The following is a 27,937-nucleotide window of genomic DNA, read 5'->3' as shown; positions in this document are numbered from 1 at the left end:
AATTGTTGTTATGCTACCCTCATAGAAAGGTTTGGTAAGTGTTTCTCATTTTCTACACTCTGGAAGAGTTTATATAAAATTGTTACTATTAATTTGTTTCTTAAATGTTGCTAGAATTTGCCAGTAGAACTCTATGAGCCTGGAGTTTTCTTTATGGAAATATTTTTCCAACATTAATTTATTTCATAGTTATGGAACTATTCATGTATTCTAATTCTTAAGTCAGCTATGGTAATTCACAATTTTCTAAGAGTTTGTGTCATTTAGGTTTTCAAATTTATTGATATACTTATTAACTGTCCTTATTTTTAATGTCTGCAGCATCTGCTATTGCATGTCTTTTATCATTCCCAGTAATACTAATTGGTGGCTTCATTTTTCTCTTGATTGGTTTTACAGAAGTGTCAATTTTATCAGTCTTTTCAAATAACCAACTTTTGGTTTTACTGATTTTCTCTATTATATATTCATTTTCTATATTTCTATTCATTCTCTCATATATTCTATTTTCTACTAATTTATCTTATCTTTATTATTTCCATTCTTTCATTATCTATGGGTTTATTCTTTCCATTCTTTCACTATCTATGGGTTTATTTTTTATTTAAAAAATATTTTTTCCAGCCTAAGTTGGATACTTTATCAATTTTCTACCTTTTTTTTAAAATAAAAATACTTTAGACTACCAATTTCTCTCCTTTAGAGACCTCACCACTCTCAATACAGTCATCAGCATCTATCATAGTGACAATTACATAAGCTCTCAACAAATATTTGAATGTATAAATCCTAATGGTGGAAGGAGGAAAGTGGAGTAGTTTGGGAAAAAACCCACAAGTGATACACAGCTACACAGGAATAGCACTGGGGCCTACGCCATCTCACTGAGACTAACTGCTCTAATGAGTCCAACTACTTATGAGCATCTGATAAGGAATCTCCAAAGACTGACCTTTTTCCTGAGATTTAGACCTACAATTTCAACAGTTGGATGAACATTTTTCTGGATTCCTACCACCAACACAAACTCAATATGCCCAAATCAAATGTCATTTTCCCATATATTTGCCCCATCTACAGATTCTAAAACTATAAAAGATACTATGAATCTCTGAGGAGTCCAGACAAATCTCAGATTCATCTATAAGATGTCCTTTTTCTTTTCTCTGTCATCACAAAGTCCTTCCAGCATTCATCTATTTCACCCATTCCACCCCTTTTGTCACTCCCTTATTCTAGGTCTTTGCCAGGATTACTGCAGTCTATAACCAACAGATCTTGCTCCTAGTCTCCCTGATTCCAATTCCTGTTATATGCTACAGTAAGGTATCCTTAAAACACTGCTGTGCATATCATCCACCTACTCAAAAGTCTTTCATGGGATATACAATGGAGAAAAGATAGTCTCTTCAGCAAGCGGTGTTGGGAAAGCTGGACAGCTGCATGTAAATCAATGAAGTTAAAATACTCCCTCACACCATACAAAAAATAAACTCAGAATGGCTTGAAAACTTAAATATAAGACATGACACCATAAAACTCCTAGAAGAGAACATAAGCAAAACATTCTGACATAAATCGTAGCAATGTTTTCTAAGGTCAGTCTCCCAAGGCAATAGAAAAGCAAAAATAAACAAATGGGACCTAATCAAACTTATAAGCTTTTGCACACCAAAGGAAACCATAAACAAAATAAAAAGACAACCTACAGACTGGGAGAAAATATTTGCAAATGATGCTACCGACGAGGGCTTAATTTCCAAAATATACAAACAGCTCATACAACTCAATAACAAAAAAACAAACAACCCAATCAAAAAATGGACAGAAGACCTAAATAGACATTTCTCCAAAGACATACAGATGGCCAATAAGCACATGAAAAGATACTTAACATCACTAATTATTAGAGAAATGCAAATCAAAATTACCATGAGGTATCATCTCACAGCAGTCAGAATGGCCATCATCAAAAAAGTCTACAAATAATATATATATATTTTGATGTGGACCAATTTTAAAGTCTTTATTGAATTTGTTACAACATTGCTTCTGTTTTATGTTTTGGTTTTTTGGCTGCGAGGCATGTGGGATCTTAGCTACCCGACCAGGGATTGAACCTGCACCCCCTGTATTGGAAGGCAAAGTCTTAACCACTGGACTGCCAAGGAAGTCCCCCAAAAAGTCAACAAATAATGAATGCTGGAGGGGGTATGGAGAAAAGGGAACCCTCCTACACTGTTGGTGGCAAGTAAATTGGTGCAGCCACTATGGAGAACAGTATGGAGATTCTGTAAAACACTAAAAACAGAGTTACCATAGGATCCAGCAATTCCACTCCTGGGCATATATCTGGAGAAAACTATAATTCAAAGAGATACATGCACCTCAATGTTCACAGCAGCACTATGTACAATAGCCAAGACATGGAAGCAACCTAAATGTCCATGGACAGATGAATGGATAAAGAAAATGTGGTATATATTTACAATGTAATACTACTCAGCCATAAAAAGAATGCAGTAATGCCATTTGCAGCAACATGGATGGACCAAGAGATTATGGTACTAAGTAAAATAAGTCAGACAGAGGAAAACAAATATCATATGATATCACTTATGTAGAATCTAAAATATGACACAAATGAACTTATTTACAAAACAGAAACATTTCAAATGTCTCACAAAGCACAATGTATACCATTACTGAAGAAAAAATTTTTTGTTTAGTCTGCTGAAAAATTTTACCTAGATTCCTTCACTTATAAGCTGACAAAAATATTCTAATTAGGCTATTCATAACAAAATGCTGTAATATTTTTATTCGTCATCATTCTTTCTTCTAAGTTGCTTATACAGTCAAAAAGGATTTGAGAAACAAATACTTTTTTTAGGAATAATGAAATTAAATATCACATAAAAACACATTTCCACATGGGTCTTATGGAATTTTTTATTACTTTCTAATTCCACTATATCCTTAGTTTTATGGGAAAATATCTGCTAGCTACAAGAAAAATGATCCTCAAACATTTTAATCATACCTGTTTCTGAGCTTCTACTTTCTGCTTTCTGGTTGGATCAATCGCATCTACCATCCATTTGATTGTAAAGTATGTTACTGCACCAAATATTGTCAAACGGAAAATTAAGCCAACAACTTCATTCCGACTCAAGGGACGAGAAAAGGCTTCAGCATGTACCATCTTGATTGTTAACCTTGAAAAACAAACAGAAATTCCACTAGGTAGTAACTAGATTCATTAAAATCGGGAGACTGATAGGTAGCGTAAACTAAGCAAGAAAAACTTCTAGTCAAATTCAACATCGCCTACCTTAAAAAGTGTTTTATTTAAAGAGAAATGGATTTTTAAATGTTAAGTAAATAAAACGTAAATAAACACATTTTAATCTCCTCTTGGAAACTGAGGTTTATTTATTATAATTTTTAATAAACTTTTCTAAAAGCTCATATAATTTAAGTAGAGAACAATTCTATTTGAAAAATGCAGTAAACATCTTAAAGCATTTACTGTTTTAATCAGCTTTTAATTAATTATGTCAGGGAACCTAGAAAAATAATGACTATAACACTTATCCAACTGAAAAAAGGCAGCCCAACAATGAAATACTTTGCTAATGTGATGGTATACCAGGTAATTTTTGAGTGAAATTCAAACTGTGAACAGACTCACTTTTCTCTCATACTTACTTTTAAAGGCTTCCAAGGCCTGATGAAATGTATACATGCTATTTTCTCAACTAACAAGTGACATGAAATTTTTGGAGCCATCTTATTCTTTCCAACAACTTAGCTAAATATGAAACAACAGAATCTTCAAAATGCTTGACCCACAACTATACAGCTCTCACTCAAGATAAAGAGGAAAAAAGGATGCAACATGTCTACTTTTACACATATGCCTAAGCAGTTACATCAACCACAGCTTGGCTTACAGGAGGCATGCACACCTGTATCAAAGACAATGACCACCCAGTAGAATAAACTTTTTATGGATGATGTGACTATCACATTTTGAGAGATAGAATCTCAGCCTCAAATAATGCCATTATACTCTCGCAGCATAGGAGTGTGCTGAGTGCTATGTTACTCGGGGGGAAAAAAAGTATATTTTGTATTCATGTGAAAAGGAATAAAACAAAATTTGTACAGATGGCTCAGAAACAGGTGAAAATTAGGTACTTCATAGACTAATATCTATGGTCGTTCCAGCTCTAAAATTATTGTTTCTATTCTCACTAGCATTATTCAGTTAAAGATTCTCTTCAATCATTCCAACAGAATTGCTGCCAGAATTTTGGACGATTTCCAAAAGAAAAGTCAAGGATTCCAACCTTCTGCATTACTGGGAGACATTCACGTCACAATAATACATTATTTAATTTAAACTTAACAACTAAATAACTGAAAGCCTTCATTTTGGATAAAGAAATTTTGGCCTAGGGATGTTAAATAATTCAATTCATACAATAAAACACTTACTGATCATGTATATAGATAGCCTACTATATACTGGGTATACAATAATAGCTAAGACACAATTACTTTACTCAAGGAATGCATAGTACAGTTATTATCTTATTAAAAATGAAGCTAGAACAACCAACCACTCCACCAACAAAAAAATGAAGCTAGAAAGAAGCCACTTGGTTAAAATCTTTCATGTAACAAATCAAATTGTGCTTTCTTCCATCAGCATGGATTCCTAAAGATGGGTTAACAATACCCTCCTTCTTCTAGGAAATGAAAAATTGTCTTCCCTAGCCTTTATTCCAACACAGTAAATTTGAAAATGCAGTTGTTATATGTGGTATCATTATGCAGGAGTAATACTCACAGATGAGAAGAAACCAACAGGCAAAATAAAGATTTACTAACTTAAACTAGTGATATTCGAATAAAATATTTTCATTTATTTAAAGTTTGAGTGAGTAGCGATAAAACTGCCACCTACTGGATGTTCACTGAACTACATGAACTACGACTGCTATCAGTACCTCCCAGTCATCAAGAGAACAGTTTTTAGATCTATTAAAAAAATCAAGACGCAAAACCTCTGTTAACTATATACTTTACTATAATTAAATTATTAACCGCAATACAGTACTCTGGACCTATAGCCACTTCTAAAACAGTTATCCTTCTTTTAAAATGACTTCAAAATCCTGAAATGAAACTGAAACTTCTCCTTGTAGGTTGTAACTGTATACGCTTCATTATACGCTCATTTATCATTCATATGACATAGATATGCCTGCAATGTAAGGCCGTTACGGTAAAAATACCATTACAGCAGAATATATAATAAAAGTTGCACATGCATACAACAGTAGGGACTGTATTTCAATTCTGTATAAACATCAGAATCAACAAATATACACATAAACATAGATGGTGCCATGTACAAGAAATATGGCAAAACACTGTAATTCAGAGTTATCTGTTAGGCAAATATGATACCAGATAGTTTCATTTTAAAGAGTTCTCCATTTCAGGGTAGAAAAATTAAAAATCGTACCACCTCGTCAATGAGCAGTTTACTGACAGGTTAAGGACCAAGAGTAGAGTATTCCTACCATAGCATTTCTCTAATTCACCGCAGTGTTTTACAAAGTTTTTCTCAACCCCAGAAGTCCCAGTTTCGCAGACATCAAGGCCCTATGAACACAGCCTATGACAATGAAAGCCTGCCAACCTTCACATAAAGGACAGGTTATTATTAACACCACCATCCTCTGCGAAAGCGTGCCTAGGCTTGAAGAACCTCCTTCACTTTTGCACTAGGTGGTAGCAGTGCCTGTGCGACAATCAGACCCGCTTCATTCTGTCCGCCTTTGCCTAGGACCCCGGTTCTGAGGTCGCCCGGTACGACCTCAAGCCCCCGCAGCGACCGGGCTGCCTACAGAGATTCCCTGGAAACGGCCTAACTCTTGGGGGCAGCGCTAACGGAGACCTAAGGGCCTAGGCCGGGCCGAAAGCCAAGGCGGAGCCCGGGACGCCCTTGGAGGTTAATCCGCTGGATACGAAGGGCTGCGAGAAGCTGAGGGGCGGCAATGAGGTGGGGCATGGGAGGACGGCGGGGTGACCTTTCCCACTCGGCTTCCCGGACCCGAGCCAGCTCCTAAAGGACCTCTGCGGGACCCTTCGCCCGTCCCACGAAGCCCCGCGGAAACCCGCTACTCACCCCCCCAGCAGAACAGCGGCCGCAAGAGGCCCTAGCAGCCTCATACAGGAAGGAAACGCCGCCTGGGAAAGAACGCTTCCGGGGGGAGTCGCGGCCCGCCCCCTCTCAAGGAGCATGCGCCACCGCGGCCGAAGGCCTGGAGGGGCGCGTTTACGGGTTTTCGAAGTGGTGCGGGGGTACTCGGCGGGAGCGAGGTCACGCTCCAGATTCCTAACCTGCTATCTGCTGGGCGGAGCCTCTGAGTTTAGCTGAGTCTCGGAGATGGAATTGGGGCAGGCGCTTGTCACATAAAGTCCGAGCCCTGCTCGCGGGCTCCTGTCGCAACACTGACAAACCCGGGAGCCTTCGTGAGAGTGCAAAGTGTGTTCTGTGTTCCCCGCAGTAGAAGTTCTTCCTTCTCTTCTGCTTGATCCTTACCTACGCCCTTCGCCCGCCCCTCCAACCCCGGCTGCAAACCCGCACGCTGCTGTTCTGTCGTTTAGCCAAATCTCTGACGCGCATGGCCAACCCCCCACCCCTCACCATCTGTCTTTCAGTTTTTAGGGTGAGCTCACCCTCCTCTCCCTTGTCTGCTCCGACGAACACCTGGGGGTGGCGCCTGAAAATCTTTCTGCGGAACGATTCTGCAGCCTACCCGGGCAGGCTTGGTAGTAGGGACAAAAGAGGGCATCTGGTAACAGGTTTTGCACTTCGGTGACTTCCCTTTTTCTTTTACCCCTTTCTTCCCTTTGCAGAATGAGAGATGAGGCACCAGAGGTCCCCAGGGCGCAAATCTGAAAGCCAGCGCCTCCTGAGCACAGGCTGTCAGGGGCGAGACGACATTAGACATTGCCCCCCAGATATAAGAAGCATCGCTTCCTTCAGACAGAGGTGGTGAGACTATGAAGTAATGGGACAGTTCCTCTTACTACGCTCCTCGGGAAGGCAGTTTGTGCCTCTCTGCTTTAGGCATCATCCTTTATGGCTAAAATTCTGCAGCCTGATTGTTGAATGTAGTGAATGCTACCCTTGTTACAAGCTTGTAATAACTGTAATGATGATAATAGCTACAGTTTACTGAATGTCTACTTGGTGTCAGGCAATATGCTTCTTTGGGCTTCACATCCATAACCTGAATTCCTCAAAAAACCCAATCCTCTAAAATAGCCATTATTTTCTCTTTATTTATTACTTATAGATGAGCAAATTTTAAAGCTTAGAGCGATAAACTTTTTTAAGTTCATGCACCTAAGACGTGGCAAAATTTCATTGGGACCTAGATCTGATTCAAATCCTACACTTTACATTCTCTCTTTGAAATAGTAAACTGATAGCAGTTAAATTTTAAAATCTAGGTGAAAGAGGTAAGAGCATGAAATGACAAAATCTTAAGGCTTTAAAGGATAAGGATGGGATGACAGGAATGCACGAATGTTTAAAAACTGTGATTGGGTTTATTGACAAGAATCAGAATGGAATCTAATACGGTAAGTGGTTCTTGTTTTGCATGCATGCCTTTTTGTCTATTTTTGTGTGTCTACAACCATAACATAAATTCTAAAAAAACTGATATGAAGCTAGGTTTGGGAGTGCTAGTCTGATTTTTCATCTCAGAATGATTATGAGACCAGGATAATATTTAGAAGTAAACACAAGCCATGTGTTCAGCAGTCTTAGAAGAGACTCTCCACTGGGTGCCAGTGATTATCCTCAATCTTGAGTCATTGCTTGGGATGCTCGTGGGACTATGCCTTGACAGAGCTAAAAGGTAGAGGTTATTGAAGGAAAGAACTTTAGGTTTTGTGGCTCGTGAGGATAATCATACCCTGGTAAGGAAAATGAGCTGAGAAACTCAAGATGGTAATGGATTTCCATCATCCACTGAGTGAAACTGGGTCAACTTAGAGCCTCACCTGCTTTTCTCTAAGGGCCAGGATAACCAACCTACCCAGTTTGTCTGACATTAAGGGGATTTCTAGGACATAGGACTTCAAATGCTAATACAGGGAATGTCTCAGGCAAGCCATGAGTAGTTGGTCACCCTACTAGGGACATCCTAAATGAACTCTAGAATCAGGTGGAGCTCTCAGTATGGTTGCATCTAGACTCAATTCATCTGCTTAATATCTGTGGTATGATTGCACAGGAAAGGAAATTGTGGATAAAGTAATCAAGGCTGACCATAAAGAGTCTACATGCCCCCAAATAAATATTGCTGCTCATTCCTTTTCCAGTGGTTTGGCTATAAACTGAGTACCTACATCTATACTTTTTGGACCTAATTTTCATTTAGCAAATCCTTAGGAAGCCTCCTATGTCTGGGCCCTAAGACATCAAATGACTGCCTTCCCATATACCATGCACATTCATTTCCAGCAATCACTAAATCAGCTAGATTCTTCCAGAATAGAGCTGAGTGAACATATGCTTTTCATCCCAGGATAGCTTTATATAATCCCTGGCAGCACAAAACACCATATTTGGCCCACAGTAGGGGCTCAATAAATAATTCATTATGTGTAATATTAATCAGGAAATTATTACAACAGATTTTTTGGTAGACCTTCTGAGCCTTCCCTCCGTGATGTCAGAATCAAGATATTAAAAATAGTTGTATTTACTGTAGAAAGTTTTTGTTTGTTTTTAAACTAATGCCTCTTAAGGCAGTTAATGGCAGTTCTCTCCTCAGCGAAGTGAATTTTCCTTTGTTTTTGTTAGTTGGGTGGAGGTGTGATAAGTTTGCTCTGTAGCCAAGGTCAATTATTGCACTGGACCCTTGAAGGGGAAAGGATGCCTTAGATTAGGAGCTGTAGAATTTCACTGTGAGTCTATTCACTTGGACAATTTGGCAAAATGCAGGTTCCCAGGTCCCAGCATTAAAGGCTCCCATTTAACTGCTCTAGGTTTTGGCCCAGGTATTTGCATTTTGAATAAGCATCTGAGATGATTTGGATATAGGTAGTTTGGGACCACACTTTGACAAACTCTGCCCTAGTCAGTGATAATTTTAGATGTATTTTTGTAAAAATCTTTTCTGCCCCAGCCCCAAAAGCCTATCTGGTTAGCTGAACCACTAAGCCAGCTGGGATACATCAAGAAATCAAGGCAAGGAAGCCTCATGACAAGATTCAGAATAAAATGTCTTTGGAAGGAAAAACAAATCTGAAATCTTTGGATAAATACACATGGTAAACCTGACCCTTTTCATTGCGCATGAGAATGATTCACTTGACAGTGATTTAGAAAGAGCAGAACTTCAACAAATAGATAAAATTATATAGCAGTAATTTCGCCAGTATAAGAGTCACTTGGTAACCTTGGTTCTTTTAAAAATATTTCATTGGAAAAAAATAATCGTATTATTTTGATAAGTTAAATAATAGAATGGGTGGGGAAAGAAAAGCAAGAATATGAAGCTGTATCTAAAGCCATGAAAGCACTGAGAAAGGCTAAGATCAGGTGCTTGAAGCTCCAGCAGAAAGAGTAAGATGGAATCAAGGCAAAAATAATGGAAAATTAAAATTTCAACAGATTGGAAGGAGTGGAAAGATGAATTGATAGCTTCATTCTATAAAAAGCACAAAAGCTAAAAAGACTCAATAGAAAAGTTCAAAGAACATATTGTTGTAAATCTACTTTTCATGCTTTTATGTTTTTAAACTTTGTACATAATTTAAAATGAGTATATATAGAAATTAGTGTATATGTAATTTTCTCATATTATCAGGGTAGCACTAATCCACAAACAGTCTTACATTGCTTCATAATCCTTTTTCTCAAGCACTACTGCCAGTTGTATATTTTTTACAGTTTATGCTACCAAGAAACATTTCCTAGAACTTAGATATTTCTTTTACATCTGCAATATTTTGTTGTTTAGCTTTAATACAGTACTGAAAATAGACTGTTCAGGTGATACTATCTGTGGAAAGTCAGGATGGATCAAACCAGGGAATTGCTTGGGAAGATGTCTAACCTTACTGTAACCTTACATTAGCAAGAGCTTTAAGGCATAAATGAAAGAGTAAGCTCCCTAGGATTTGTTTGGGCCCTTCCTAAATGCCCTTCCATATGATTTTTTTTTTTTTTAATGGGAGAGGAGTTGGGAGAGATTGGGTAAGAATAACAAAGATATTAATTCATCAGTCAAAATAGAAGAAACAGTAGTTGAAACATTAATTCTCAATTCCTGTAACAGCAGATTGATAGATGAAGCATAAAACAAGACCAGATGCTGTGGTTTCCAGGATGCACTTGGCTTCCCATCCTTTATGACCTGGAGCATTTTTTGCCGTAAGTAGGTCATTTGCTTGCTCTCATTTACCTGATTCTAGGAAAATGCCCTTGAAAGTATTTGGAAAATAATACTTTTTGTTAAGCTTGTGCTTAACATTTTAAAAGTTAAGATTGCATGAAACTTCCCCCACCCCCTTTTCTCTATTAGCCAGAATAACTCGTAACCTTGTAGCATAAGTGAAACTAAAATGGACAAGAAGAATTCAAGATGTTTTATTTTCTAAGGACAAAAATTTGTGTCCATAGCACTGGCATAGTACTCATCTCACAGAATTATAATTGGGATTTAAGTTTCTGTATTCTCTTATCAGATGTGCAGTTCTTGAAAAAAGAGGATGCCTAGGACATAGGAGGGGCTTAACAAATGTTTTAATTAACTGATTCCCCCCCACCAATCTGACATATTGAATGAAGCTTTTCAGGCACCATTCTAATAGATTTATGGTGACCAGGGAGGGAAAAAGAGGAAAGAAAGGCAAATGGTCCAAAGATAAGGACATGTGCAATCAAACCATTTTACTGACCATATTATATTATTGTCCTGTCATGACAGGTCTGTTCCTGATGTGTCCACCAGAGACCAGTCCCATTAGGTATCCATAAGGTTTAAGAACATGGACATTGCAACCCAACAGACTTGGCTTTAGATGTAAGATCTGTTATTTACTAGCTCTGTGACTTTGGGCAAGTTATTAAGCTCTATAAGCCTCAAGTTCCTCACCTTTAATACAGGGACAAAAGCGGTACTCACACCATGGAGTTGCACTGAGAATTAAATGAGACAGTGCATGGCAAGTGCTGAGCTCTGTGCCTGGCACTTAGCAAGTGCTCAATAAACATGCCATTGTAATACCTCAGATGTTATTTTCATTATACTATGAAGTGATATTCTGTCATTTCCAGAAGCCCTGTATGGACAAAGATTCCTTCATATCTCCTTAGTGTTTGCATGAGGACTTCATCTCTCAAGTTGTCAACTGTGGCATCTTGTCTGGGAATGTTTATCTTCTCTGACTTGTGAAGAGGCTATACCTCTGTCTTTTTGAACTCTTAGTTCTCTCATTCTCGGTTTTAATACACTCCTCTGAGTGAGTCTTACTGATTAGTGTTCTATAAACCATTAATGATAGTTATATAAAACCTGTAAGATTCCATCCTTGTGACCCCCCCCCCAGACAAATAAGTTTAAAATATTGGTCAATCCATGAAAATGACTATCTGGATATTTCTCAGTTCACTGAAGACCATCATTAATATTGGCTGTCGTTCCCATTCTGTCTAATAACAGCCATTTATTGAGCTTACAGTTCTTGCTCTCATGGAGTTCTGAAGACTCAAATGTCTTGTGAAAATGCAAATCTTCATAGAGCTATTGATTTTTTTTAAGGTAGAGGTTTAACCTACCTTTCATCTCCATTCATTATTTGTTTTGGGAAAACTTCCTTACTTAGATTGCCGAGTGACTTTTGCACAGAAGAAAGAAATTAGTTCAACGGATGAAAGTGAGATGCTGAACCAGATTTGAGATTTTAGAGGTCAATCCTTTGCATGTCTTATCATTTCTTTGCAAAATACAACCTTTTTGTAACCCTTGAGGACTATCATAACATCAGAGCTGCTATTCTTCATACAATATTTAATTCCTTTGAACATAACATGTTTTTAAAAAAATATTTACTATGTGCAACTCGTGGAAATGCTCCTAAAATTGAGGGAGTTCTACTGAGCAAAAGAAATGGAATATCCTGTATAGAGACTGAGTGCATGGCTTCCAAAGGCAAAGGCAAGGGCAAAACTTGCTAATTTTAGATGTTTAGGGATGAAATGTCTGCTAGACCTTGTTTTATCTTAGAGAGACCCAACAGTAGTGTACTAGCAAGCTACTGTTAAATTTGCCCTCCCCACCTGTTTATTGCCAGTGTTTCTGGAAACAGAAAAACAAAACAAAGGGGTAACGAAAAAAAAAAGCAAAGTCTGCATGTAACTTGAGTTAGAGAAGTGCAGGAAACAAATCAAGTATACTAAGTTAGCAGTGCTCAAAGTCCCATTCAACTTCAGAATAGTATCCCTGGTAGAGTTCCACAAACCTTTCTCCTTTCTAGCCTGCTGCTTATTAAGTTTAAATGCCAGAACCATTCTGAGAGCTCTGAATGCCCATATGAGGCTTAGAGCCAGAGACATGCCCCACACCCATTTCTTTATATTTTCTGAATTCCCAGGTAAACGAGAGATCAGAAAAAGGGACAGTAAAGGAAAGGAGACAAAGAGGTCGACTCCCTAACAGTGTTTTCTTCCCCTTTGGTGTTTTGCAAAAAGCTGAAGAGATGCTATAATGATTCTTTAACCAACTGAAAGCAGCGTTAGAATTCTGTCTAGATATTCTTGAACCTCTGACTGGGCAGTGTTCCACCTTCCACACTCCAGTCCATCCGTCATTCAATACTACTTATGCTAGATAAACTGGCTTGCCATAGTTTATTATCATGTTGTCCTCACAGACTAGTATTCAAGGAGCCTCCCCTGACCACTTCCTTGGGACTCTTGGAAGTAAACAGAGAAACAGTTTAAATGAATGGTAAAAACCCATGAAGGGCTTCCCCGGTGGCGCAGTGGTTGAGAGTCTGCCTGCCGATGCAGAGGACACGGGTTCGTGCCCCGGTCTGGGAGGATCCCACATGCTGCGGAGCAGCTGGGCCCGTGAGCCATGGCCGCTGAGCCTGCGCGTCCAGAGCCTGTGCTCCGCAACGGGAGAGGCCACAGCAGTGAGAGGCCCGCATACCGCAAAAAAAACACAAAAAAAAAAAACCATGAAATAAGTGATTGTTTTTTTTGGGGGGGGGGGAGAGTAAATAATTATATGTCTTCTGCTGAGAGAATCATAAGGATTTCTAGCACATGAATACACATTCACAGCCCCCAAACAGAAGACAACTAAAAAATCTCTGCAGAGGGACAGCATTTCCTCCTCATTCCATAGGAAGGTGGGGGTCTGTGACATTCCATTTTAATGATCATCCCCAAATTCCATTTCTGTGCCCAACACAGTAAAGCATTTCCAAGTACAGAGTGTCAGACAGGTGAACAACAAACAAACAGCCTCTGTCAAAATAGTTTGAAGCTTGCAAGATGTAGATTATTGAATACAGTACTTGAAAAATGCTAAATTATGACAGTCCTCGATGACAGCTCTGTGACCTGTCTCATGTTAGGTAGCCTTTCTGGGTTTCTGCCTCTGAAATTGAAATAGTTCTACCAACTTCATAATTCCGTGATTCTGAGATTCGTTCATTCTGACCTGTATGTGGGAGAACTTTTGTTTAAATTTTCTCCCCTTTAGAATCCAACAAATGAATGCTAAATTTGAACTCTAGGTTTCAGAGTATACTTTAACATATTAAGAAATTATAACAATTTCTAACAAGACTTGTGTACTGTACTACCTTGTCAGCTACCATTTTGCCTGTCATAGTTTTGTCACAATGTGGTTTTGTATTTGTATGCTTAAATTTTACAATCTGTGATCTCTATGTATGTATGTATGGTTGAGTTTAGTTCCTTGAAACCAAAGCATTAAATATCAGTAAGGGCTATATCAAGAACTTTAAAAAAAGAAGTGTGGTTAATATAAATTCCATCTTCCGCAGAAGAGCGTGACTTTCAGAATATGAACTCGTGAACAACCTAGGGAAAAGATTCTTTTCTGCTTTATAACTAACTTTATTGTTTTATTCTCTTGAGAATTCCCTATCGAACTTGCCAATGAGGGTTTTATCTAACATGGCACTTTTCTGGAATGTAACCATCACTACCCCCAGTTAGTGAGAGATTACTATAACAAATAGTGAAAACACTCACATAGATTCTCATGAATCATATTTTAATTGAGAGCTAGCCAAAGAGGAAGGGTGGAGAGGTAAGGACATAGATTTATCTCTGCTTGTGTGTTCATTTGTACTTTTATTAAGAGAAAAAACATTTTCCTCTTTTTTAAATAAAATCTCATCCTCTAGGAAGTAAATTCAGGAGTAAGATGCTCCACACCTGTTTTGCATAGTCCAATTGATTGTTAATTTCATTGTCTTTTGACATACTGGGAGGTATGTTAATTTGGAACACATCTCTCTCATAGAAGTAACAAACCAACATTAACACAGGTAAGATGCATCTTTTACCTTGATAAAGACCTCCAGTGTTATAGAAATAGGGAAGGTCTAGATATATATATCTAGAAAGATATAATTTCAAGGAATCATGCTCTCTCAGGATTGAAAGGAATATTAAAGTCAGTGAATGTTCAACCAAAGGCAGTGTGGAACTGTAGAATGTGTGCTATGGAATTAGAGGACCTGGATCAAATCACAGCTTTGCAACTTAGTAGCTGTGTGTTTGGGGTAATTTATTTAACCTCTCTGAGCCTTGGTTTTCTCACCTATAAAATGGGGATAGTGACTACATTATGGAGTTGGTGAAAGGATTGAAGATAATGTATGTAAAGGACCTGGGACAGACATAATAAGCATTTAGTAAATGATTGTGGCTGTTGTGATCATCAATGTCCCACCAACTGGTCATTAAGCTTACTTGAACATTCCCAGTGACATGGAATTCACCAACTGTTCAGGTAGCCCATCTCATGTTTGGAGAACTCTTCAGTGTTAGTTCTTCCTTTTACTGAGCCTAAATCTTTTCCCCTAGAACTTTTTCTATGGTTCTGATTCTTGCCGTTGGGGCTGCACAGATTAAGTGTGTAAATCAATTAAGCATGTAATCTAGAACAGTATATATGCTTTAAGAGTGGTGTGACCAGTGTGGATACTAGAGATTTATCAACACAGTTTAGGATCAAACTAGCTTCCTTTTCCTGAAACCCACCCTTTTAATACCTATTGAATTTGCTATTAATTAAAGCCTGTTTGTCTTTTGTACTAGAGCTGTAGTCAAAGCTTGAGTCCTGCATACTGTACCTGTCACAGTTTTGAGGGAGAGACTTAAGTGCAGAACCTTACAATTAAATCTTTTTCATATTAATTAATAAACTGGTAAAATTCCATTTGAGTCATACAAATATAATTTGAGTATTAAATCATATATAATGTGGCATACCTGTAAGATCATATAGTTATAAATGGACAAGAACGTAGTGCACTTTATTTAACAAACACCGATACGGTATTTAATATGTGCCAAGCACTGTCCTAAGTGCTTGTCATATATTAACTCATTTAATTCTCAGTCATAATAACCCTATGTGGTTAGTATTATTATCTTCAGATAAGGAAACTGAGGCACAGAGAGATTAAGTAATTTATCCAGGGCAAATAGCTAGTAAGTAGCAGAGTTAGAATTTGAACCAGCATGTTTAGTTTGAGAGCCTGTGTTCATACTCATGCCCTGTTCCCAAATTTGTTAAAATTTAGAAAAATTGTTACATGGATTGTTAGGGCTCCTTAAAAGCAAGAAAAACATGACAAATTAACACTGCTGGATTTACAACCTACTTTATAAAAGCATTATTAGAGAATATCTTTTGAGTGCTATGGATTTGATTTATGAGAATGTAAAATGTTGACTAGAAGCAATATCTAGCTTCCTTCTAAGCAGGACTAGGCTTCTGATGGTTCATTTTATATTTCAACTATATAATTGAGAAGGAATTGATGAATGCCTCTGATTTTTTTTTCTCATATGTACTTTTTCTGATAAAAATTGTTTTCAAATGTTAAGACAGCAGTATGTCATATTATAGTTTTATTTTTAAATTAACATATAGTAAAGTTGATTGTGTGTGCGTACCTGCATGTGTGTACAGTTCTATGAATTTAATACGATAGATTCATATAACCACAGTCAAGATATATAACAGTTCCATTATCCTAAGAAACTCCCTTGTATTACCCCTTTGTACTTACCTCCTCAACCCTTGGCAACCATGGATCTAATCTCCATCACTGTAGTTTTATCTTTATGAGAATGTCATATATAAATTAAATCCTACGGTATACAACTTTCTGAGACTGGCTTCTCTTACTTAACATGCCTTTGAGATTCATCTGAGATTTGCATATGCCAGTAGTTCATTCATTTTCATTGCTGAGTAGTATTCCATTGTAGAGATGTACCACAGTTTGTCCATTCATTTGTTGAAGGACGTTTCAGTTGTTTCCAGTTTTTGGTAATTGTGAATAGAGCTGCTCTAAACATTTGTGTGTAGGTTTTTGTGTGAACAGAAGTTTTCATTTCCTTAAAGTAAATACCCAGGAGTAGGATTGCTAGGTCATATGATAAGAGTATTTTCAACTTTTTGAGAGACTGCCAAACGGTTTTCCCCAATGGCTATACCATTTTGCATTTCCATGAGAATGTATGAGCATTCGATTTGTTTTGTATCCTCACCAGAACTTGTTATTATCAGTATTTTTTATTTTAGGTATTGTAATAGGTATCTCATTATTTTAATTGACATTTCCCTAATGATCAACAATATTAATATCTTTTTTAACAGCTTATTTGCCATCTATTTATCCACTTCAGTGAAATGTTTGTTCGAGTCTTTTGCTCATTTTTAAATTGGGTTGTTTGTTTTCTTACTGTTGAGTTTTGAGAATTCTTCAAATATATATTTGAAGTTCGAGAGCCTCAAAAGATCCATAGCACTCAAAAGATATCCTCTAATAATGCTTTTATAAAGTAGGTTGTAAATCCAGCAGTGTTAATTTGTCATGTTTTTCTTGCTTTTAAGGAGCCCTAACAATCCATGTAACAATTTTTCTAAATTTTAACAAATTTGGGAACAGGGCATGAGTATCAACACAGGCTCTTCAAATATATATATTCTAGATATAAGGCCTTTGTCAGTATGTGATTTGCAGATATTTTCTTCTGGTGTGTAACTTATCTTTTTATTCTTTTACAGTGTCTTTTATAAAGTTTTAAATGTTAAGTCCAGCTTATCATTTTTTCTTTTATGGATCATGTTTTTGGTATCATGTATAAGAACTCTTTGCTTAACCCCAGGTTATGAAGATTTTCTCTAAAGGTTTCTTCTAAAAGTTTTATATTTTACATTTAGATCTATGACACATTTTGAGTTAATTTTTGTACAAAATGTGAGATTAAGGTTGAGGTTCAGTTTTAAGTATATGAATGTCCAATTGGTCCAATATCATTTATTGAAAAGACAATCTTTTGGGCCTTTGTCAAAAATCAGTTGGCTATATCTGCATGGATATGAGCATGGATCTGTTTCTGGGCTGTCTATTCCACTGATCTAAGTGACTGTCCCTTCACCAGTATCACACTGTCTTAGTTAATCTAGCTTTATAGTACAACTTAAAAATCTGGTAATATGATTTCTCCAACTTTATTCTTTTTCTTCAAACTTATTTTGGTTTTTATAGTGCCTTTGAATTTCTATATGAATTTTAGAATCAGCTTGCCTATATCTCGAAAAATTCTGCTGGGATAGTTCATGAAATTGAGTTAAATCTGTACATCAAATTGGGGAGTTGAGTCTTCCTGTCCCTAAACATGCTGTGTCTTTCCATTTATTTAGGTCCTTGATTTCTTTCATTTATGTTTTCTAGTTTTCAGCATATAGATACTGTTCTGTCAATGTTTTGTTAAATTTATTCTTAGATATTTCAATATTTTTGGAGCTATTGTAAATGGTATTGTTTTTAAAATATCAGTTTCAATTGTTCACTGCTGGTATACAGGTATATAATTATTGTTGTGTTTTTAACTTATATCCTGTGACTGTACTTAACTCAGTTCTAGGAGTTTTTTGGGTTTTGTTGATTTTTGGTCACTTCTTTTGGTTTCAATCATGTCATCTGCAAATAAGAACATTTTAATTTCTTCCTTTTCAATCTGTATGCCTTTATCTCTTATTCTTGCCTTACTATACTGGTTAAGAATTCTAGTATAATGTCAAATAACAGCAGTGAGAGAGGACATCCTTGCCTTGTTCCTGATCTTAGGGGGAAAGCATTCAGTATTTTACCACTAAGTGTGACATTAGATGTTGGCTTTTTGTACATAAGGTGAAGAAGTTCCCTTCTATCTCAGTAAGCTGAGAATTTTAAAAATCTTGAATGGATGTTGAATTTTTTCCAATGCTATTTCTGTATCAGTTGATATGATTATGTACATAGTTTTTCTTCTTTAGTCTACTAATATAGTGGATTACACTGACTGAGTTTTCAAATATTGAAGCAGCCTTGCCTTTTCAGGATAAGTGCTACTTGTTTGTAGTATATAATTTAAAAAAATACTTCTGGACTCAGTGTGCTCAGTGTGTTTGACTTTCATATCAATGTTTATGAGAGATATTAATCTATAGTTTTTTCCCCTGTACTGTCTTTTGTACAGTATTTGGTATCAGAGTAATGCTGGTTTTATAAAAATGAGTTGGGAAGTGTTTCCTCCTCTTCTATTTTCTGGAAGAGTTTGTGTAGTATCATTTCATCTTTAAATGTTTAATAGAATTCTACCTTTAGGCCAGGAAAATTTTTTTGAAAGCCTTTTAACTATGAATTCAATTTCTCTGTAGTTACAGGATTCTTCAGGTTATCTATTTTCTCTTTGATGAGTTTTCGTAGTTTGTTGTCAAGGAATTAGTCTATTTCACCTTGGTTGTCATATTTATGCATGTATTCCCTTATCCTTGTAATGTCTCTAGGGTCTGTGGTGATATCCTTTTTCATTCCTGATATTGATAGTTTGTGTCTTTTGTTTATGAATTTCATTGAGTTTTATGGATTTCATTGATCTCAAAGAATCAGTTTTTTATTTTATGGATTTTTCTCTATTTTGTTTTCATTTTCATTCATTTCTGCTCTTAGCTTTATTTCCTTCCTTCTGCTTTATTTGCTTTTTTAAAAAAGATCAGTGATTTGAGACCTTTTTTCTTTTTTTATATAAGCAATTAATGCTATAAATTTCCCTCTTTGGTTTAGCTGACTCCCACAATTTTTGCTATGTTGTACTTTCATTTCTAGTTAATTAAAAATATTTTTACATTTCCCTTTTGATTTCCTCTTTGACCCACAGATTATTTAGAAGTGTGTTGTTTACAAATGTTTGGAGATTTTCTTTATTTTCCATTACTGAAATCTAATATAACCCTATTATGATTAGAGAGCATACTGTGTATGATTTCAATTCTTTCACATTTTTTTAGGCTGGTATTATGATCCAGATATTGTCTGTCTTGGTGAATGTTCCATGTTCATTTAAAATAATATGTATTTTGCCTAGTGTTGAGTGGACTAATCAATAAATATCTGTTGGGCTCACTTGGGTTGGTGGTATTTTTCATTTCTTCTATATCCTTGCTGATTTTGTTTACAAGTTCTATCCATTGCTGAGAGAGGAGTGTTGAAGTTTCCAAATACAATTGTGGATTTGTCTGTTTCTCCTTTCAGTTCTATCAGTTTTTAATTCATGTGTTTTTTTTTAAATAATTTTTCTTGGAGTATAGTTGATTTACAATGTTGTGTTAGCTTCTGCTGTACAGCATAGTGAATCTGTTATACATATACATATATCCACTCTATTTTTAGATTCTTTTCCCATATAGGCCATTACAGAGTATTGAATAGAGTTCCCTGTGCTATATAATTCATGCATTTTGTGATGTCCTTATTAAGCTCTGGTAATTTTCTCTGCTCTGAAATCTACTTTGTCTGATATTAATATAGCTTCTCCCACTTGGTTTTGATTAGTGTTCACATGTCATATATTCTTTCACCCCTTTATTTTTAACATACCCATATCAATATATTTTAATTGTTTTTTGTTGACAATACATAGCTGGGTCATGTTCTTTGTATCCATTCTACCAATCTGTATGTTTAACTGGTATATTTAGACCATTTCCATTTAATGTAATTATTGATATATTTGGATATAGATCAGCCATTTTATTTTTCTCTTGGTTTCCTTTTTTTTCTTTCATTTCTCTGTTTTCCCTTTCCAGCCTTATTTTGAGGTAGTTGAACATTTTTTAGTACAGTTGACCCGTAAACAACGTGAAGGTTAGGGATGCTGCCCCTTCATGCAGTTGAAAATCTTCATGTAACTTATAGCCGACCCTCTGTATACACAGTTCCTCCATATCTGCAGTTCCGCATCTGCAGATTATGTAATATTATAGCATTCACTATTGTAAAAAATCTGCGTATAAGTGAACCCATGCAGTTCAAACTCCTGTTGTTCAAGGGTCAACTGTATTCAATTTTATCTATTGTGGTTTTGACTATATGTCTTTTTTTTTTTTTTTTTTTCTGTACGCGGGCCTCTCACTGCTATGGCCTCTCCCGTTGCAGAGCACAGGCTCTGGACGCGCAGGCTCAGCGGCCATGGCTCACGGGCCCAGCCGCTCCGCGGCATGCGGGATCCTCCTGGACCGGGGCACGAACCCGCGTCCCCTGCATCAGCAGGCGGACTCTCAACCACTGTGCCACCAGGGACGCCCGACTATATGTCTTTGTAAAAGAAATGTTAATGATTATTCTTGGGATTAAAATATAAATAATTATCCACAGTTTGCTTAGAATCAATATATTTTACCACTTCAAGTGGATGTAGAAATCTTTGAATCGTTTATATCCCTTTACACTCTCTTCTTTATGTTGTAGTTGTGTATTGCATTTGCAAACATTGAAAATATACACTGGAAATCAAGAATAGTCTATTATATTTACCTAGAGATTTAACATTTCTATTCCTGATGTTCCAAGTTTCCTTCTGCTATACTTTCCCTTCTGTCTAAAGATATTCCTTTAGTAATTCTTTAGAGCAAGTCTGCTGGCAATGAATTCTCTTTGTTTTCCTTCTCTGAGAATGTGTTTATTTGAACTTCATTCATGAAGGAATTTTTGCTGGATTTAGAATTCTGGGTTGAGGAGGTTGTTGTTTTTATTCCCCTAGCACCTCAAGTTGTTCCACTTAATTCTACCCTCCATGGTTTCTGATAAGAAATTTGCAATCATTTGAAATTGTTGTTCCCCTGTAAGTAATTCGTCATTTTTTTGTAGCTACTTTCAAGATTTTTTTTTTTTTGCCTTCAATTTTCAGCAGTTTGATTTTGATGTACTTGGGCATGGATTTCTTTGGGTTTATCCTGTCTAGGGTTCACTGAGCTTTCTTGAACCGGTAAGTTTATGTTTTTCGCCAAATTTGGGAACTTTTCAGTCATTTTTTTCAAATATTTTTTACTGCATTGTATTTTTTCTCCTCTTCGTCTGGACCTCCAATGACAAATATTAGATCTTTTGGTTTCATCCCACTAGTCTCTGAGGTGCTGTTCATTTTTTTCCCACCCCCTATTTTTTTCTCATTGTTCAGATTGAATAATTTCTGTTATCTTCAAATTCACTGACTGTTTCCCCTGTCATCTCCATTCTATGATTGAGTCTATCCAATGAGTTCTTTATTTTAGTTATTGTATTTTTCAGTCCTACAATTTCAGTTTAGTTCTTCATATCTTCTATTTCTTTGCATTCCTTTCTCTTGCTTCCTGGTATGCTTTTATAATAACTGCTTTAAAGCTTTTGTTAGCTAATTTCAGCATCTATGTCATCTCAGTGTTGGCCCCTGAATTGTCTTTTCCCATGTGAGTTTAGATTTTCCTTGTTATTTTGTATGCTGAATAATTTTTAATTATATCCCAGACATTTAAAATGTTATAAGACTCTGCATGTGCCACACTGTTCATTGCAGAATGATTTACAATAGCCAGGGCATAGAAGCAACTTAAGTGTCCATCGACAGATGAATGGATAAAGAAGATGTGGCACATATATACAATGGAATATTACTCAGCCATAAAAAGAAATGAAATTGAGTTATTTGTAGTGAGGCGGATGGACCTAGAGTCTGTCATACAGAGTGAAGTAAGTCAGAAAGAGAAAAACAAATACCGTATGCTAACACATATGTATGGTATGGAATCTAAAAAAAATGAAGAAGGTTCTGAAGAACGTAGGGGCAGGACAGGAATAAAGATGCAGATATAGAGAATGGATTTGAGGACACAGGGAGGGGGAAGGGTAAGCTGGAACGAAGTGACAGAGTGGCATGGACATATATACACTGCCAAATGTAAAATAGATAGCTAGTAGGAAGCAGCCGCATAGCAAAGGGAGATCAGCTCTGTGCTTTGTGACCACCTAGAGGGGTGGGATAGGGAGGGAGGGAGGGAGACACAAGAGGGAGGGGATATGGGGATATATGTATACGTATAGCTGACTCACTTTGTTATACAGCAGAAACTAACACACCATTGTAAAGCAATTATATTCCAATGAAGATGTTAAAAAATAAATAAAATAAAATATGGGCAACATAAAAGCAAACTTTTTGGCCAAATGAGCTTTAAACAAAAATTCAACTTCTAGAAATTCTATTAAAAAAATAATATAAGACTCTGGCTTTTGTTTAAATCCTATGGAGAATATTGATATTTTTTGTTTTAGCAGGCAATAGAGCTGGTTGTATTTAGGCCACAAATTTCAACCAAACTCCTGTAGGTTCTAGTTTCAACGTCAATTTTGTTTTCAGAATATTTGCGGTACTGTTCAGATCTATCTACTATGTGTGCCGCGCTCAGTGATCAGTCTGGGACATGTGCAGTGGTATATCCTTCAAAGTCTTTGGTATGCTGTTTAGGATCAGATCCACCCTTGTGCAGCTTGAAGGTGAGCCTAGGTGTTTATAATCAACTTTGTTACTTTCCTGAGCTCCTCCGTCTCCATGATCTCTGGTACTTTCTGGCTTCCTAGACTTCCTCTTTTAGCCTTACAGCCAGAAAGCTAGTGCTTCAGTGATCCTGCGCTGCTGCATACTACTCGCTGGGACTGTGCCATGTCCAGGGCCAGTCAGTAGATGGACAGAAAAAAAAGCAACCGGCATTCTGCCCATTCTCCTGAGATCACAGCTTCTCCTTAGAGGAAGGTTCCCCTCTCTCAGAGATTTTGGTGCCCATTGTAGTCATTGCCACTGCTGGGCTGGCAGGATTTCCTGGGGCCTGGGGCACTAGAGAACAGAGACAAGAACAAAAAATGGCAGATTTCTCCTAGTCTTTCTGAGCATTAGGAAATGCTTTTCCTGCTCTTTAAGCCAGAACTGGAGGGCTTCTCCCAAAACTAGACTAGTAGCTCTAGAGAGCCAACTAAGTTTTTATTGTTTAGTTATAACACACCTCAAATATGTATTTTGATAATTTTGATATGCCTATGTTTTGGATTAGTATACTGCTTGATTATTTGGTCCCTGGTCTCCTTGACTAAATTTGCCTAATGTTTCACTATAAATAATCTCAAGGCTAAGTGACCTAGGTCCTGTTTGGGCCAATTTTTATGTCTTTGAGAAGCTTACTTCAAAGACATATGGTTAGAAGCCAAAAGTTCATTTCTTTCACTTACAGTGTGGGAAAGAATGAGAAATGAGAGTAGTGCTGAATAAATATATATAATTGAGTAGAAGGAAGGTAAAGGAGTTTGCTTATCTTTTGCAGATAATAGTTTTAAATAAATTCATATAAGAAAATAACAAAACACTAATAATTCTTACCCATCATAAAAGAAGGACAAGGCCTCATAATTGGAGTGGAACTAGGCTAGAACTAGGTTACTGTCTCAAGTGGGCTGAAGACTCTAGAATAGATCAGTGAGCTTTGGTACCTAAGGCAATTTCATGTTATGCTCTATTGCTCTCCACCAGATGGACTTCTTTCTTTTCTTTTTGTCCCCCACTGATCTTTTCCATCTTATCTGTTCCCTTGTCTTTTTCCTTTCTTCACAATTTTTTTTCCATCTGTGAACTTGGTTAATCAGTAGAGCAGGGTTTAAAGAAGCTGATCCTTGAAGGGAGCACCTTTCCATTATCCACCTTCATCCCCCCATCTTTTCCTTGTACTCTTGTTCCATTCCCATTCCTCTTCTGCCCTTCCATGTTGTCCTCCCCAGGGCTGTGCTTTAGCTCTGCCACTGTTGGCCAGAAGACATAGCTTAACTCTGCTTGGGTCACTTGAAAATAAAAAGGTTATTACTTATTCTAGAATAAGAATACTGTAGTTTTCCCTTCTCACACTGGAGTTTTAATAAAGCACTACATTGTTCCAGAGTTGGTAAGGATAATTTGTGAAATCAAACTCAGTTGTGATTTGGCCACTTCCATCTTAGAGACATTCAGAGAGAAATGTTAGAAAATGATAATTTCATCAGAACTTGTTTGAAAGAGAAAAGTTAGCCTCCTGCATAAAAGTAGGAGTCCACATTCCCGGAAATTTTGGTTATTTATGCTGCAGCTGAGGAAAAGGTACATTACTATGTTTGCTTTATGATCAAAAAGGCCTCATAGACCTTTTTTTCCCCTTCAGGGCACAGATTATTAACTAAGTCTGACATTTGCTCTGTTGATGTTCCCTCTAGGAAACAAAAAATGGAAATAGAGATTAAAGTCTTTGCAGATAATATCCTACACCAAAGTATAGAAAGAAAAGTTTATATAACATGACATGGTAACAAAATATATGGATATTATTATCTGAGGATTATGTTATATTCAGTTGATAAGATATATTTGTATGTTTAAGTATATATTTGAAACAGTATGCAGTCTTTTAGTCATTGAGTTTATAAATACTTACTGTCTATCTGATATGTAAAAAAACTGTGCTAGGCATTGTGAGAAGTACAGAGGTTTACACCTTTGTACAAAGAATTATTTTTTAACCTCCAAGAAACTTAATGGGAAGTGGGACTAGCTACACTGAAGCAAAGACTGAGATGTAGTTAGGAGTTGGCAGGGTTTAAACTAGAGAGTCTAGAGGTACTGTACCTTCTGACAACTGTGAATGAGGCTGGTTCTTGGGAAGCCCGTTGCTAGTTTGCTCTTTGTATAGTTCAGCTGGAACTATCATCCTTCTAGTTTGTAGGAGACATTATTCAGGAAGCTATCTAGTCTATGGAGGAGGTGACATCTCCTGAACCTGGCCCTCACAGGGAATTTTGAATGGGTGGAAAAGGAGATTGAATGCATTCTTGCTTATGTCATAATATTGGACATGTGACTTAAAAAATGTGGCAGGTCACTGTGATTGGACTATTTCATTACCATACTTTGACTCAGAGGCAAATGTGGCTTATTTAAACTCTTAACTGAAACATTGATATGACGTAAGATTATAACAATAAAAGACATAAAATGACTGTTTATTGGGGACATCTTGAAGGACCAGGGGAATCCTTGTTTTCTTATCATCTCCCATCTTGCACTTGTTGTTAGCTATTAGCCATTCATTCGGCATTTTACTGAAAGTTTACCGTATCTCAAATAATATGCAAGGTGTCAGAGGTGGCAATAAGGAGAATACAACTGAGTAAGATATAGTATCTGCACTCAATAAAACCAGCTAACAACGAGCACTTATATAGTGTTTACTATGTGCCAGACTTGTTCTAGGTAATATAATATATATATCCTCACCCAGTCCTCGTAACAACCCTGTGAGGTAGGTACTATTATTATCCCCATTTTACAGACAAGGGATACAAGAGATTATGTAACTCGCCAAAGATCTCACAACTGTTAAGTGGCAGAGCAATATTTGAAAGCAGACAGTCTGGCTCCAGAAATGGTGCTTCTAGCCTCTATGCTAAATAGCCTCTCAAGGAATTTATGATTTCAGTATACATAGTAAAGTACCTCACCTTTCAGGGTAAGGCAGTGGGGAATGGTGTATAAAGAAGCAAAAAGTGACTCAGATTAAGTGTTTCCTGTAAACTAACACCAAGGGTGTCTGACTCAAGAAATGCTTCAGTTTGTGCTCCAGAGAGAATGGAGTAACAAGAAAGTATTAAATGCAGCAAAATGTTGGATATATTTACCAGTGGATAGCCATCCAGTTTAATTTTATGTCCAAAACTACAATCCTGCATCTTCCTTTCATATATACAGTATAAGGATTAATGATTACAATCAATCTGATAACATTTCTTTTCTCCCTTTGTCTCTCCTTTGGTAGAGGTACTTGTATGAAGGCTGCTTCACTCTGGAGGTTTGGTTCTGTATAGGCATGTCTGGTGAACTGATGGAATGGGTCTGCTGAGATAGTACTTACAGAATACTGGAAACCTTAGGGAGAAAATTCCTGGGGGTGGAGAATTGCAGAAATGATAATAAAGCCTCAGTTATTTCAGGAGAGGAATGATTTCAATACTTGTGATACAGAAGCAGTATCAAATCATATAGAGTCAAATTATAAGAAAAACATGAGATGTATTTCTGTAGATCTGCCTGTAGACCATTTAGTAGTAATATGTAGTCAATAAATATTCATTATTATTTGTATCAAAGTGCTTACCCCAGGCTGTCCTTATAAAAACATATTTGCAGAGACCTAGGAGAGAAAATGTAAACATGCCAGGGGGCTTCTTAAGACTTTACATGTGCCCTTTAATGACCCTATACATTTCTAAATGTTATCAACAAATGTTAGTTATAATAAAATATTGATAGTAATTATCATTATTACTCTTATTATGTCCTCATTTCATGTTATCACTAATTTTACCTTGGGGTTAGTGAGAAAATAGGATTTAATTTTTGAAATATTCAAATATTTTAGTAGATTTCTCTAAACAGAAGGAGAAGGATGAAGTTTATACATATAGACAAGGAACTTAATTGTCATTCCTGCGCCTTATGGATTTTGCTTTCCTACAGAAATGAACTCCTGAACTATGATTTTATCACCATAGAATTAATTTCTTGCTAAGAGGTGCTTTCTACTTATCTCACCTTTGGATATTTGCTAGATCACTAATATTCCCTCTATCCATCCTAAATAAATAAATAAATGAATAAATAAATAACTTACTTCCTCTTTCCAGGCAAGTAGAAATTTCAAAAAGATGATGAAGAAATTCTTTTCCTTCTAATTGGTTCTTTGGCTGTTTTAATCTCCCCTCCACTCCCACAAGGGGTAGTCATTAAAATGCCTCAGAAAACTGTGGAGCCTTCATGATAATAACTATGATATGATCATGTTACACACCCATTCAAAGTTCTCTGCTTCAGGACCAAGGTTTGGGTGATACCACATATCCTGTGGACTTCCTGCTTCCTGGAATGGCTTCACTGTTGTGAGGACAGGAAATGAGAGAAAGATGAGCCTACTGTAATTCTGAGGATCAGGTAAATCTTGAGATATTTCCATGTTGATAAATTTATCTAATTTCTTCCTTTTAACCTAGTGTATAATAATTCTATCATCTGAAAACATCACATTTTATTTATCCATATTGATGGATATTTTTTTAGGTTCTTCCTAACTTTTTGCTATTTCAAATAATATTGCCATGAAAATCCCTACATGTTTTCTTATGCACACGTATGAAAGTTTTTCTAGAGTAAGGAATTTTTAAACTATTTTGCTAGCTTATCCCACAA

General features: G+C 36.6%; 1 protein-coding gene and 1 long non-coding RNA gene across 3 annotated transcripts in view; one reads left to right on the top strand and one right to left on the bottom strand.

Moving 5' to 3' along the window:
- The window catches only part of ATAD1 (ATPase family AAA domain containing 1), a 55,195-nt gene extending 48,943 nt beyond the window's left edge, over nucleotides 1–6,252 (bottom strand). The window contains exons 1-2 of the mRNA XM_079900373.1: nucleotides 6,206–6,252; nucleotides 3,044–3,218 (exon numbers count right to left, since the gene is read on the bottom strand). Of these exons, the coding sequence (XP_079756499.1) occupies nucleotides 3,044–3,218; nucleotides 6,206–6,249 (219 nt within the window). The 5' untranslated portion in view covers nucleotides 6,250–6,252. The remainder of the gene's footprint in view (nucleotides 1–3,043; nucleotides 3,219–6,205) is intronic.
- A 90-nt stretch (nucleotides 6,253–6,342) lies between these two features.
- On the top strand, nucleotides 6,343–27,680 carry LOC307175022. 2 transcript variants are annotated; one of them, XR_013824230.1, is made up of 5 exons: nucleotides 6,343–6,565; nucleotides 6,940–7,075; nucleotides 10,383–10,477; nucleotides 11,034–11,129; nucleotides 27,566–27,680. It is a non-coding gene; the product is annotated as an uncharacterized lncRNA (long non-coding RNA). The 2 variants fall into 2 exon arrangements; XR_013824231.1 differs by lacking the exon at nucleotides 27,566–27,680 and having other exon boundaries at nucleotides 11,034–20,294.
- Nucleotides 27,681–27,937: the final 257 nt, after the last annotated feature.

The sequence above is a fragment of the Stenella coeruleoalba genome (assembly GCF_951394435.1).
Source record: "Stenella coeruleoalba genome assembly, chromosome: 16".
NCBI lineage: Eukaryota > Metazoa > Chordata > Mammalia > Artiodactyla > Delphinidae > Stenella > Stenella coeruleoalba.
Note: the sequence above shows the minus strand (reverse complement) of the source record. Positions and strands in the feature narration are given on the sequence as shown.